Raw genomic sequence first — 15644 nt, 5'->3', positions numbered from 1 at the left:
CACACACAAACATATGCCGACCTGTCAACACTAATGTTCACTACCAAAATCTTCTGGCACATGTTAATAAAATACAAAGTGCATAAATAAATAGTTTTACTTATTTTTCACTGGATGGAAAAAGATGCAATAACAATGTAATTTCTCTAACACATCAATTGAAAATACTGTAATTGTTTGTATATCTAATTATCTAAAATTATTTCAGTTCATCAGCATAGAATGAGCACAGCTGGGTAATTCACTATGCCAAGACACACTCTAGTTTGGGTTTGGAGGAAGCCAGCATGATCACCATGGATATTTTTGTCTACTGCATTATTTTTTTTATTTACACTTTACATTACAGTGTTAATGTTACAGTGAAATTACTGATACCAATGAACAACATATATCTAATATGTACTTATTTAGTAAATGTATTTGCGCATTTATGTACTTATACATACACATTATTATTGTTGTTGCTGCTTGTAATCACTTATATTAATATATGTTTAGCACAGTCAGACACTGTTATATATAGCATTAAATCCTTTTTAAGTGCACACTAACAACACCTTGAAGGGAATTTCATCACAATGCTGAATACCAAACATTAATTCTGGAGGACAATGAACTGCTCCAAACAAGAAAGAAATAAATAAACTGATTTTGTAAGTCTATTAGGATAGAGCGAATAATGCACAATGATATAAATACCACGACAAAACAACACAAAGCATTCATTTCTAGGGAATGGACGTGAATTGCAGTCACAGTTACAGTAAGAAACTGTTAAAGAAAAGTGGAAGAACAGCTAAAATGAGCTAGATGCATGTTTTTTTAATGTGATTTTCACGGCAGCAATAATAAGAATAAGATAAATCAATAAGAAGAATAGTAATAATAATTGTTATTATAGAAATACAGTTTTATAAAAGTTAGAATTTAGTCAACTGTTAGAAAATACACAGAAATCTCTTTATAACAAACGTTTATTTGAAAATGACAAGCTAATTATCATTGTACTTTTGTCTTGCACTGAGACAGAGAGATGTCTGTTGTTAACACGCAATAATCTCGGAAAACCGACGCATTTTTGCCCAGCGATGCTTCTGCCCTACAGCGGGAGGAATCTTGGCTTCTTTGAGCCCGATGAGTTTCTGATGGGAGATTGGTGACGTAAGAGCCATCAACAGCGACAGGCTGATCGAGGCAGTCGCGAGGATGGATAGATGGACAGATGTTGGGGCGGAACTTGGACATATTTTCACATTATTAGCCCCTACCGACAGGCGTACAGCATAAATGAACAGTTATATTGCAACTGGCAATAGCTCAAGGATGCGCAGCACCGTCAAAGGTAAGAACATGATTTAAACGTCGCGTAGCCTACAGAGATATAACGCTTCGGTGGTGGTGGTGATGTATAATATCCTAGCCTGGCTTATTAATACATTTACTCTATACTAACAAATGTGTACACTCACCGGTATGCAAGGCGAACCTCTCGCGTTGGTCCACAGGCTGAATTATCCGCTAAAATCGCAGCAGAATCCCCGCGCGGTGGTCGAAGAACATTCAAAATCCGTTAGAAACATCAGGCGACCGGAGCGAGCTAAGGCCACCTCAAAAAATTCACTCGGATTTCTCGCGTTCCCCTTCCGAGCGATTTAAAAACACACCCACCCACTCGCCAACTTACAGAAAGAGTGGACATTGCGTCAACGCTGGTTAAAAGACAAAAACAAAGTTGAGATTTAAGTGTGATTTTGGGGGGTGCCAGGTACACCGTGTCAACAAAGTACTGAAGAGCAGATATGCTGTGGACTTTTTTTACGGTTCTTAACCTAATAGGATCCGAAATGTCTAACACCGTGGCCTCGTTATTTAATTTGTGGATGTTTTGCAATTGATGAATAAGTAATGTGTAAGCGTTGTAGAGAGGCTTGTTACGGTCATACTCAACTTGTTCCAGGAGTCCCTCCCCTTCCCGTGCAAAGTGTTCACTTCCTAGTAAGGTGTAACGAATCAATCTGTAACTTCCAACTGTCCTTTTTTTTTACGGGCATGGAAAAGGGTCGCAAATAATTTCCTTTAAGCGCTTGAACGTCTGTAATAGTTCGGCAAACGTCATCGAGGCAGATGAAGAAAACTGGCAAAAAGAATAAAAGACAGTGAAAGGATCAAAGAAATGTTGTTACGTGTGCATGACAAACTGTGCTAAAATTTCAGACCAAATAAAATGAAATGTTTACAGCGGACACCCCAGCTTTATGCGTTAATGTTTTGCGCGTGACGTGAAACTTATTTTCACGATAACGCCGAGAACAGTGCATAACTGGGAAAACTAGTAGCCTACAATCATAGTTCATTTTTGAATAGCGCTATTTTAAAAAATAAAATAAAATAATACCGTATACTGTGTGTATTAGTTTGAATGGACAACATACAAGTGATGTCTTCTCCAAAAAGGCAGTTCGTTGTCTTTCAAACGATCCTGTTTTGTGGGGAGGGAAAAAACAGAACAATTAAAAAGATTGACAGGTGGGTTTTCACTGTCAGAGTGACGCTCCGGAGGGGTGGAGTATAGAGAGAGAGGCAGGAAAGGCAACTCGATGTGTCTGTCTATCAGTTGAGACTGTCTGAACCGCTCACGCATCCTGAACGCGCGATACATATTTCAGCGAAGAGCCGCGAGACCAAGAACGCCGTTTCGCTCCCTGGAGTTTTTGTTTTTTTAAAAAGAGTAATTAGTTTGCGTTCGTTGCGAGAGAGTGTGTTTTTTGTTTATATATCGCTCTGTAGTAAACGCGTCACGCTCGCCCGAATCAACTGTCCACATGTTTCCTTGAGCATGGACGGACAGTGTGTTTGGTGAATATCGGGAGGAGCACGAGCAGAGACTCTCCACTGCGCGCGTGGGGAATTTAGTCCGTTGAAAATGCGCACTGAGCTCGAGCCCCATTTGTGACTGACATTAACTGTCTCCTGTCTGCCTTGTCTTTTCCCTTGGTTTCGTCCCGGTTTTAGGCTTTCCACCGAGCGAGAGGACGGAAATACAGTTGGACGGGCTCTCCATAACTGGAAGTTTCTTCCGTTTTGCTACTAACTATTGCCATAATCCAAGGAGAACCTAAGGAAGCGTTTTTTTCTGTGTTTATGCGCCGTTAGACATGGACGGGAGATATATCTTGAGCTCTTGGCAATCATGCCATGAGTTATAGCTAATTATTAAACCTGTCGGCCAGATACACCTTCATTTTTTATTTTTTACAGACATTTTAGTCTGTAAAAAAAACACTACAACCTCTCAAGACCTATTGACCCCTCTAAGACTTTGCATCGGCTCAAAGTGACTTTTTAAAGAGGTGGAATAAAAAGACAGACTCCGAAGAGAAGAGGAACACATGCCTTGTATTAATTTTTTTTTTTAAATTAATTCTTGTCCCCCGTCACTGGCATTTTGATTCTGTATGAGAAGTCAAGTGGAGGGTGGGACGACAGCATGCCGCGGAGAAAGCAGCAAGCGCCGAGGCGATCTTCAGGTAAGCGGTGCATGCATGTTTTGTTTACTCATATAAGTAGGTATGGGGGGGAAAGACAATCATTCAAACTTCGTTATGTGGGTTGAAATGCTTAATCCAAATAATGACTGCATTTTTTGACTTTTTAAATTGTTTTATGTTAGTCTCTTTTAAAAATGTTAAAAACACCAGTAGTTTCAATAGAGTGCATTAATTAATTTAGCAGAATGCATTAGTTTATTTTAAAAAGCCTGCGTACGGTTTTGTAATTAAAGTTGTGCCAAATTAAAACTTCCCACTCCACCGTGGCCTATGTAGTCGAGTAAAAATGTAGTTTCAAACTACTCCAGTTCGTCTATTTAGATGCGGATTGCCATCCTTGATTTGATGCTTGATTGATCGCCTGTCATGTGGCCGCCTTTGATCTATTCATTCCTGATAAACATCAGTAAATCATTCACCATGGAAACACGCATGCGCTGTGCGGCCGCAGCCACTCAAAGGACAACTTTTGCCCCCGTCGTGCGGGAAAATAGAGAAAGGAAAGAAGTTTTCGGCAGGGTTATACACTACTTTTTTTTTCCCTCATTCAAAGAGAGGGAGAGAAGAGGGGTATAAGGGATTGCTGGGGCGTGTCGAGAGCACAAAATGTAGCAGAGAGAACATCTCTTCCCTGATAGATGTCACTGAGCAAGGCCTCTGCACTAAGATCTGTTTTCCTCTTAGCTCAATTTATTCATGTGAAATGTACCTGTGCTCTTTGATGTTACAAGACAGAACTGATTTCTGTTTTTAACGAATCTTCTAGGAGGATCAAGAGAGCGGATCTCTGATTTGTTATGAACGCTGTTGGATTTCATTTTGGGGCGATTAAACACAAACTAGCCATTATATTTTGAACCATTTTGTTTTATTATACTAAGGGAGTTCCACTTTGTCCTTTTGGCATTCTCTTTTTTTTTTTTCTGTTCCTTCGTTTTTTTCTTCTTCTCCCATTTAATCTCTGTGACTAACAGGTCCATTCTCTACTGAATGAAGGCTCTCTTTCAAGTTCAAGCATCAGCAGAGTTACTGATCTGCAGAATTAGGCCCTGATATTTGACTGATGAGGGAACAGCCGACATACCAGACACACTGCTGTAACCGAGGTCGACTTTATAAGGGCTAACAAGTGCGATACCGTAGCTGACGTTTCTTTCGTTTCAACTGACTAACATTTATTGTTCCCTGTTTTTTTTTTTACGTTTACCTTTCTGCTCAGTGGAGGGAAATGGCATTTTTAAGGGATTATTTCGTCTCCCTGGCTGTATGGCGAGACTGACGTGGGGAGTTCGAAAGCTCACAGAGGTGAGATGGCGCCTGGTAATCTGACCTGGCAGCTCCTCCACAAAAACAAGCCATCAGCCCCCTCCACCTCAGCTGAATATTGATTTAATTTTCTCTATTCTGACAGGCATGTTCATCATTTGCTTTAATGGTCATTCAAAAGTTGGCAGGCACATTGTTTCCGTTTTTCCCAGAGCCTGACACTTTTCCCCCTCTCCATCAAAATATAAATGTTAGGAATTATTGATTGAGGGTATAAAAAGAAAAGCCGCTTAGCGTGACAAGGTGATTTGTTTTTACTTAAACTTCTAAATCACTCGAGCCGTCTGATTATTTTTTCAAAATTTTGCGCTGTGCACTAAAAGCACTTTCTGCTGCCGCTCCACTTCTCTGTTATGCTCCACCTCTTTTAACGGATGAGTTTGCCTTGATTTGGTTGCTATCATTGCCATTGTTTGCTCTGAGTGATTTACATGCGTCGGCTGTGGGCTTAGGTCGTTTTGGTGCAGTGGGATCGGAGTGGCCCTCTCTGTGTTGGGCTGCTGCAGTCATTTGTATTTATTTGCTGGCTTTTCTCTGAAACAGACACGGGCCTCCCACGTAGAGCACAGACTGTGTCTGTGAGTTTGAGCTCTAGCAGAGAGGAGAGGAGCCAGGGGAGGACTCGGCGATGAATGCGGTATCTCTCCGCTGCTCCAGGTTTCATTTGGTTTTGTGTTTTCACAACCTCCCACGCAGACAGAGACCCACTCGGTTTGCATCCATTCCACGCACCTCCGTCCTCTTGATAGCCGCGGCGTAAACATTGCCGTGAGGTGGTACTTTGCAATATTTTTGCTGCTTTTACTTTTCCTTCAGTTTAACTTAATTTGATTTTACATCTGCCCTTTTTTACTTTTTTTTTTCTTTTTCTAAATGTAAGTGACAATTTAAATGTAATTCCTTTTGTGATTCAAATTGGAAAAACAATAGCGCACACAAACACACTCGAAAGAAGAAAAATAAAACGCGAGGAGGGAGGAACCAGCACGGGGAGTCATTAAAACGCATTCTGTCCTCAGCACCAGAGGCTTCTTAATTATCCGACATAAAGGTAAAGGTTCCTCTGCTGGCTTCATTAGGGAGGAACCCTAATTATCTGAGCTCCTGATGGATTTGTGACAGGCTCTAACGATTAAAGCTGACAAATTCAGCGAAGTGTCAGGTCTGCAGCTGCCTTGATGTAATCAAGTTGATATTATACAGTCCCTTTAGCCTGTAGTGCTGAATTAACTCAATTTTCTGGTGCAGGTGACAAATGGACTTTGCTACCTGACTAATCACGTCACCGTGGCAATGCTGCCTAATGACCTCAGTAATCCAGGCTCTTAACCGCACCGCTGGGCCCAGAAAGCATTTGAGGCAGCCAATCAGAATGCCCCTGCGTTAGCCAATCGGGCCTGGTGCTCTGCAAACACGCCATCGTTCCGTCTCCATGTTGATGGACGTACCACTGTTCTGTGTCATTGGTCGCACTACCGTTCAAGCTCTGAGTGTACTGACACACCGTGCTCCTGCTGACAATAATCGCACCACCATGCTCTCGAAATATGAAAATACTGTCACGATTTGAGTGCTGTGAGCGGCTCACTTTGCTTAAGTCTCTCAGTGCAACATTACATACAAATCAGCCTGCATTTACAGATATAGAATGTGCAGTGCTGTTACAACTCAGTTGTGATTTGTGTTTTTTGTAGCACGAGTATGAGGTTAATACCTTTTATTCTCTAACAAAGATTTATTATGTTGCATTAAAGATGTGGAGGTTTTGTTGTAGTCTGTTAAACAGCCTGCTGCTGCCTCTTCATATTCATTTTCATACCTGGTGAGAAATGTGAAATATACTGGATTATCATTTCTCAATTTGTGATGTATTTGTATTAAAAGATAGGAGTTGCTGCCACCATTTGTTTTGCAAATTATAGAAATAAATCTATAGGGGGACATTTAGACGTCATGTTTTATCTGTCTCTCTCTCTTTAATGCCTATTTTCATGCTAGCAAAGAAAATAAATCTTCCCGAAAGACGTGAGAATGCAGCTTGACATCTGGGCTCACCTTGTGTTGGCTTCGCTGGAGGGTAGACTCATCCGCTCTCGTGTCATTAACAGGTGACATTGACCCGTTTAGTCAATATTCATGTTGGGACCCACCACTTACAACTAATAGTTTAATTTGCATTTGGGGATCAAGCCAGTGGCCTATAGGAAATCAAAGCGTATCCAGTTATTCTGAGTCCCGAGCTTGCCGTTCCCCTTGTCCGAGATCGTGGAGGTTGAGTTTGATTAATGAAGATCGATGACAGGTTTTATGGGAAGAGTGGATCAAAATGAAAATATGTTGGGACTTTGTATGAGCCAAGTGTGACGGTACACACAGTCTGCGGTAAACACCGCTCTGCGGTTTTAATGAGCTTCGACACATTTGGGAGTTATCTGGTTTCCTCAAGTTTCGTAAAGTCTAAAATTAAGAATACTTCCAGACGTGTGTTTGTGCGTCTGCTGATAGTTGCTGAAAAATGAGCACACACAGGACCACAAAAAGCTAGCGTGTCACCAGAGGAGGTTTGGATTAGAGGTACTGTAGCATTATGGGAACTCAAAACTATCAAAAGGGCCAGCTGTGTTTTTTCTTTTTCTTTCTCTCTCTCTCTCTTTCTTTCTCGTCCTGTCTGTTTTGATCCCCCATGTTTCATTTCTCAGCTAATTTAGTCCACAGTGAGTCAGAAAGATGAGAGGGAGGGGGAAGAAAGACAAAAGAGAGAAAAGCTCAAGTCATGACCCAGCAACGGGAGTCTCCAAGCTTGAGGAGTACACGGAGGTCAACTTGTACCCAGGGGAGCCCACGTCTGCCTTCTCTCTGTCCTGCCCTGCACTCATCTGTTGCTGCTTTACCTTGCTTTTTTTCCTGGCTCACAGGAAGGATGGGGTGTTTTTAGAGGCTCGGCGGAGTTTTCTCATCCCAGTATGCCGTTTTCCTCATGGTGCGCCTTATACATCCTCATCAGATAAAACACAAACGGCTCGGCCAACAGATCCGTGCCGATGTTTATAACGGGCCAGCAGGAGATTGAGCTTTGATGTTTGTGTTGTAGGATCTGAGGAGCGTGTGGCGTCTCAACAGGATGATGCTGTTTGTGACATTGTCTGATTAGTTGCATATTTTTATAGATAGCTTATTTAATGTAATATTTCAATGGTTGACATCATTTTATCACGGACGGCCAAGCGTACTAAGGTTTAAGCCTTGCGGTCATGCGTTCATATTTAGTAACATTCATTTTGACAGATGAGCATGAAACGAAAGGAAGCTCTTTGATGATGTTAAGTAAACACCCATGAAGCCCCCTCAAACTCAGGGAAGTCACGTCCTGGGACTCGCTGTTCCTCCTCCCATCAACCACTGTATTCTCAACTCAAAATATCCTGCTTGCATGAACACAAAAGACCAGCTAAAGACATGAAAGAGAGAAAAAAACAATTTAAATTTTTTTGTCTGCAGGTCCCATTTAGGGATGGCCCGATACCATTTTTTTTCAAACCGATACGAGTACGAGTATTTACATTTGTGTACTTGCCGATACCGAGTACCGATACCGATATTTCTACCGCAAAAGAAATAGGCTCCCAGAAAAGAAGACGACTATTTTAGAACACAGGTTAGAAGACTGTTTTTATTTTCTTCTCTGCTTGTTTTAACAAGTCTAAAAAATAAATAAAAATTAGTAAAATAATAAATGTATTAACACACAAACCGCTGTTAATTTAACATAAAAGCAAGCAGGCTACTGCGTGCATGGTCTGGCATGACTGAATGCGCGCAAAGTGCGCTCCCTTAATAAATCCTAAAAGCTGACAGTTCATCGCGATCTCACACATCTCTGTTATTATCAATGAAGCTGACTGCACAATCAATCTTTCATAATATCCACACTTTGTTTGTTATAATTAGAGGATTTGCCAGCATGCAGAATTCAGCACTGAACAAAAAAGTCCGTTTTGAGCGGTGAGGGGAGTCTATCTTAAATGCTTCTGATTGGCCATTGCGTTCCAGAAATCAACACATATGTCTGTGATTGGCTACATCGCTCAACGCTGTAACCATGTTATGAATAGAAACTCTGTCCTGTAAATCGTTTCTATTTTGTTGTAGTTGTTCTTGTTGCTTTTCTGCAAGAGATTAAGAAAAATCTTTTAGTTTTTATGTTTTATTCATAGATATTTCTAGTTTGCGGGAGTCCCGCGAATCGTTTTATTCTCCCGTAACCCGCACACACAGAGTGAGTGCATTACCGCCCGCGCGCGCGCTCGGCCATCAGATCTATGATGCGTCTTCAGATGTTTAATTAGATTGCTGGTGTTAAACGATGTACTTTCTTTCCCTCCTCTCGACACCTTAGCTGAACATAACTCACAGTCTGCCTTGCTGTTGTCATCATCCCTTATCTTGAAATGAGCCCAAACCGCCGACATTAGCCTATACTTTCCTATGCCTCAGTTCACCTCGACAAAGCACTCGCGGCGGCCAGTTTCGTTTTGCAAAATGTACGTGGTATCGGCGAATTTTTATGAGTACGAGTACGAGTATATTAGGACAGTATCGGCCCGATCCCCGATGCCAGTATCGGTATCGGGCCATCCCTAGTCCCATTGCATTATTTTCTCAAACGAAAGTTGTACGCTGTTCTGTTTAAGGTCAAATAATGTCTCCAATAAACAATACTGCAAAAAATATTGACTGTTTACAAAACACTTCCCCTCGTCTGTTGGTCAGAAAAGCGTTAGTCCCCCAATTTTTTGGCATTATATCGTTGCGAAATAAAAATGCGACGATATGTAAAGTGCAAACATCATTTAAATCACTATCACATTTATTTTTATTATTATTCAAAGAGTTTTTGATGGTTTATTCTTACATGTATAGAGCATTAATAGCAGGAGAGGTGGGACATAGCATAGTCTGTGCACGCGCAGCTTGTCAGATCCAACGAATGCCTGTATTAAAAGCGCGAGTACTGCGTGAAAAAAAAAAAGAAAGTTTACGGAGTCATTTGTAAGTCCTGATAATAATACAATAATATTTTAATAAAATAAAAAAAACTCTTTATTTCGGCTTAAAATATCGCGATAAGTATCGTATCGTGAGTTCAGTATCGAATCGGGACACGAGTGTATCATTACACCCATACACATTTCATGCACGCTTGGCAAATGAGACCCAATGTTATATAAAATTACTCGCATATGTAATTCTAGATTAAAAATTGCACGTTTAACTCGGTTAGTCAAGAAAGGGCTATGGGAAGAAGACTGCGAACAGGAAACCGAGGATTTAGTGGGTAAACTGTTGTTCAAAAATGCAGAAAGTGGGGAGGGGGAAGTAAAAATAAAAAGGGAGCGAGCGATAGAAGAAAGGAGTGGTGCTCAGAAAGGTATTAGAGCTGACAGATGAACAGGAGTGGGGAGAAATTCTCCCGCAGCAGCTGGGACTGCAGTCATTATCCTGACAGGTGTCAATTAAGAATTACTGCCTGCCTCAGTCCTCTGCGCAGCCCAGCTGTCTGCGCAGCAGAGAAATAACACTTTACCCTTGTCACTTTGTTAGTTCGTAGCCATAGACTCCGAAAATGAGTCGCCCCAACGCTAATCGATAACCAGTGTATTAGCAATTATTTTGCACATTGATTTACGAGGGCCAACGACTTCTTCTGTGCTGTTATTAGCCCTTGATTAGATCTGCCCGCACACGTGAACACACACACTCGCACACGCATTCATAGCATGCTGCCCTGTTGCCAGGTGGATATATGTTTCCTCCGAGGCCCCGAGGTCTAGAACAATCTTAGTGCACAGTCTTAGTGGCCCTGTTGGGCCTTCCATCACCCGTGGCCGTTACAGAGACAGGCCCCTCTTAGGCCCCACATGCACCCCCACACACAAACCTGTACAACACCTCTGTGGGGGTTGAAATACAGCCCCATTTCAGGCCGGCCCTGGATGAACGCTGATAGGGTTTGAGTGTGTGTGTGTGTGTGTGTGTGTGAGAGGGGCTTGTAAAAAGCAAGAGTATTAGTGCAGTGTCGTGGTCTGTTTCAGCTAAATGAATGGCCCTTTGCTGTAGAAGGTGCTCCTGGTTACCAAGAGTTATGGCTGACCAGATAGGGGGCTTTTGGGTAATGTCTGTGTGAAGGAGCACCGAACCCTCGCTACATTTATTTTCATGCCTGCGGTTATTTAATAGTCAACTTTAAAGCCATCGTCAAGAGCTTTGTAGGTGTCTTCATGTCTCTGCAACAAGTGTGGCAGTGCGAGATCTGATTTTTGTTGTTGTTGGATTGATTAGTTGTTAAAAGGTTATTTCATCCAAAAATGTACATTCTGTCATTTACTCACACTCTGGTCTAAACTTACTTTTGTTCTTCTGTAGAATCTGAAATGAAATATAGATTTCTATGCCCCTTTTCCATATAGTAGTTACAATGAACAGGAACTGAAGCTTTCAAGCTTTTAATTGATATGCTTCTGTTCAAAAGTGTGGGGTCAATGCTTTTTTTGTTTGTTTTTTATTCAGACATTAAATTGATCAGAAATGACAGATAGTGTTTATAGTGTTACTAAAGATTTCTGTTTCAAAATAAATGCTGTTCTTTTGAAACTTCTATTCATCAAAGTATCCTGAAAAAACTGCCAGTTTCTACAAAAATATTAGAATAAAGTGGATTTTAAAATATATGAAAATAGAAGACATTTTAAATTGCCATCAGCCATAATGTATTGTAATTAATTGGAAAATATTGATTAGCAGGCTTCAAAACCTTTTTCTTTTCCATAGAAAAAAAGAAAGTCAAATGGCTTTGGAGCTGAGTAAATTATGTCAGAGTATTTATTTTAGGGTGAACTATTCCTGTAAATACTGTACTTTCACAAGCTGTAAGGTAACTGGGTTATCGTGTCACCTGTGAAAACAAAGCTTGCGTATGTGCTAGGTCGAGGTGAGTACAACAAACTCTCAAGTCTGAAATCGTCCTCTCACCAATACGTAGTGGTGGATTATGTTCTTTAGGCTAGAGAATGGGATTTGTGTTTGCTCAAGTGCTACCTTTGACCTACAGGAACTAAAAAGAGAACCTAATCCCTGGGTTCCCCTGATGTGCCAATGTAAGAATGGAGATCCCTCTCCTTCCACTCTTGATCAGAGGCGTTACGATTCTCCTCTATGAGCGCTAAGCCACTGGACACACAATGAGTGGATAAAGATAAGCCTCCAGCTTGTGTTGACACTCTCATTGAGCCCCATAATGCACTGCTCGGGATCGCACTCATAAAGACTTGGCTCCCTTTTTTTTACGAGCCGTCTTCGAACGGTCGCACAAAATGCCTTGATTTTCCGTGTTTTTACCCTGACACTTTCATTGCTCGTTTTTCGTGGTGTGTTTAAGACCACATTTGCAGTCCATCACCCCTAAAGCTAGGTAAAGAGCCGCGTGTCACCCTCATCTCCTGCTGAGGGTCACTTTTATTAGCTTCATTGATAAAAGCCTGCCTGCACACATAGACAGTAGCTGGTAGGTCCTCCAAGTGGCTGTATTTTTTCCCTGTGTGGAGAAGTGTTTTATTTAACCGATAGGACATTGGAAAGTAATGAATATCATTTTTCCTTTTTTTGTCCCTAGTTTTATGGTGCTGATAAGGCATCTATGAGAAGTATATAGCAAATGGCACAGTTTCTTTTTTAGATGGACAACATACAGGACAGATCCTTCTCACTGTATATCATTTTATTTCCAATCTTTGATTTATATATTCAGTCTTAGAATCATCTTCTAAAGTATGAATCACTGGCATTCATATTTCAGGATCTTTGATAAATGCATGCAGAGTTTATATCAGTTTTAAAATAACTTATGCGACTAAAATAACGTCTGGTCTTCAGTTCATTCACGCACAGAAGCCTTGAGGGACGTGAACTGTATTCAAATCCTCCTCATATCCTTTAATAGACGGGTGAACATGTCGTGACTAGTCTCCCAGACTCAACTTTATAGGTATTTATAGTGATTTGGACACAATCACATTCAAATGCCAAATGCCACATGTTCTAAGAGGCCTAAAGCTTGTTTGGAGACGGACTCTCCCAGACAGTGTCAATCATAGTGCTAAGCTTTGCTCTGAATCTTCTGTCTGAGAAATCAGTGGGGGGCGTCCCCTTCAAATCTGTCTCCACCTCCCCTCCCCTTTCTGTTTTTGCCCTCTTCTCTACTGGCCACCTCTTTCTTTAAAAAGCCATATGCTTCCCAGTTATACTTCAGCGTGTGCACACATACACACAGAGGCTGCGACACACATGAGGATCAACTATTAACCTTGTCCAGCTGACTGAAAGCCATACGGTTGGTGGAACTTTAACTGAGGGACGCATCATTGATCATTGACTTGTTCTCCTCGGCCCCTAAAGTCTGTGAGCTTGGGAACTTGAGATGAAAAGATGTGCTGTAAAGAAGATAAGTCAGGTGACTCAAAACAAGGAACGCAAACATTTACTCTTCCATTAACAGATCTGAGCTTTATAAAAGCAAGACAAACTATCTCTGGAAGAATTAAATCAACAATAGACATTCTAGATCTTACTATAGATTGAAAGTCGTGACATGTCGGCTCACAAACTCAGTGTCTCAAGCCGAAACTGGTTCTAAACCAAAACATTACGATGTGTCAATCATATTTAGCAAAAGCATAAGAAATGTGCCAGGGAATTTTTTTTCATTGACCGACAATAAGAGACAAGCCGTTCCCATGTTCTCCTAAAACATAGTGTTGACATATGTTGGTGTGTCGCTGTATTTTTGTATGTGCATATGTGTGTGTGTGTGTAGCTCTTCTTCACTAGCGCACCTTCTCCATGTTAAATTGGTTATGGCAGCGCAATCCAGCCCTACTTAGAGCCGTCAGAGCAGCCGCCGTGTTACGAGCCTCAGCAAGGACGTGTCATAAATACTGAGGTGTCGTTTCTTTCATGTAAATATACCTCTGTTTCAAGTATCGTCCATCAATACTGCACACGGGAGGGGGGAGGGGGGTGTATCTAGCTGCTGCACAAAGTGTGTGCTCTGGAAAACTATAGCGGGTCCTATTAGGTCTAGTTTTGTCTAGTAGTGAAGACACATTTTTTGCAGGGGTATATATATATATATTTTTAAATTGTATTTCCCCCTGAACTCTACTTTTTTTGTTACATTACATGCACTGAAGAATTGTTCATAATAATTTTGATCTCATGTTTTTTCTTCAGTACCTTTAACCATCTGGTGCTGACTGAGTGGCTGTCAAAAATTACTTTCTTTTTTTATATATATATATATATATATATATATGAAATGAATGTACTATATTTAAAAAATGTATTTATTTAATATTTTGTATTTTTAGGGGATTTAATGATGCTAAATTATATTTATGGAACAGTCATGATCCATTTATTACCTGTTAACCTTTTTGAGCATAGACCTGAAAACTTAAGTTTGGTCTCTTTAAAAAAAAACACTTAGCAGATTTTTGCTGAAGTGGAAAAAAAGTTAAAGTTAAACAAAAATAAATGATAGAAGTTTTTTTTTTTTATGAAAAATGCACAAAAATACTAATACTATAATTTTTTTAAATTTTATTTGAAATATAAATATTTTCCAAAATATGTTTTACTCTAGAGCTGTGAGAATTTTAAGCCATAAATCTAAACAACTTGTGCTCCGAATTTGAGGTTGATATTTAAAAAAATTAGCTTTCAGTAAGATTTTGTTTGGCCGCAGTACGGGGGAACCATTTAACCTTTTCAAATTATGTCCATATTTTTGGTGTTCACACATAACAAGTGCACTTGTGAAGTGAAAACTTCTAAAAAAAAAAATATAGATATATGTTTCGGTTAAAAATAACTGAAGAGCACCAGAGAGATTTACACTACTGTTCAAAAGTTTGGGGTCGGTACTATTTTTAAAGTACCGGTATCTTATGCTCACTAAGGCTGCATTTAATTGATAAATAATTTTATAAATGATATTTAATTATTAAATAATAATTTACTTTTAAACAATAATATTGTGAAATATTATTTAAGTGTAAACTAATTGTTTTCAATCGTATTACAATTTAATTTATTGCTGTCATGGTACTGCTGAATTTTCAGCAGTCATTACTCTACAGTCTTCAGTGGCACATGATCCTTCAGAGAAAAAATGCTGATTTGGTGCTCAAGAAGCCTTTCTAATTCGTCAATGTTGAAAACAGTTTCTTAGGATTCTTTGATAGATAGTTCAAAAGAACAACAATTATTTGAAATAGAAATCTTTACTGTAACTTTTTATCAATTTAATGCATCCTTGCTGACTGAAAGTATTAAACTTTTGAATAGTAGTGTATGTAATTGACCCCTGTTATTATTCTCTAATCTCTTTGCTCGTTTTTCACTTTTAATCATTAGGACAAGCCAAGTTGTTGAATTGTCATTGCTGCGTCATCAGTCATACATCAGTGGTTGTGATATATCCATGATGATTTCCGAATGACCTGTTTTTTTTTTCTACTTAGTTTCTCTAATTGATGTTACGTTGACATGGAAGGTAGTTACACTATACATTTTTTTGAAGAGTTTTGCATACTAGGCCTATATAGACAAAGGAGGGAAAGTTTATGTTTACCTTGATATGCCCCCTTAAAATCACTGTACCTTATACCTAGTTGGTTTTCAGTACCAGACGGCGAGGAACCAGAGCTACTT

The 15644-nt window shown here is 40.0% G+C and overlaps 1 protein-coding gene across 2 annotated transcripts in view; it reads left to right on the top strand.

Annotated features, from left to right (window-relative positions):
• The first annotated feature begins 923 nt into the window (after window positions 1-923).
• The window catches only part of tshz1 (teashirt zinc finger homeobox 1), a 36846-nt gene continuing 22125 nt past the window's right edge, over window positions 924-15644 (top strand). The window contains exons 1-2 of one of the 2 annotated variants that reach the window (XM_056250714.1): window positions 924-1345; window positions 3016-3530. In XM_056250714.1, the coding sequence (XP_056106689.1) occupies window positions 3491-3530 (40 nt within the window). In that variant the 5' untranslated portion in view covers window positions 924-1345; window positions 3016-3490. Of the gene's footprint in view, window positions 1346-2504; window positions 3531-15644 lie in introns of those variants that run through there. The other variant, XM_056250713.1, reaches the window with a different exon arrangement.

The sequence above is a fragment of the Rhinichthys klamathensis genome, unplaced genomic scaffold (genome assembly GCF_029890125.1).
Source record: "Rhinichthys klamathensis goyatoka isolate OS25496 unplaced genomic scaffold, OSU_Roscu_1.1 h1tg000073l_1, whole genome shotgun sequence".
NCBI classification, from domain to species: domain Eukaryota; kingdom Metazoa; phylum Chordata; class Actinopteri; order Cypriniformes; family Leuciscidae; genus Rhinichthys; species Rhinichthys klamathensis.
This window is presented reverse-complemented; position numbering and strand designations above follow the sequence as displayed.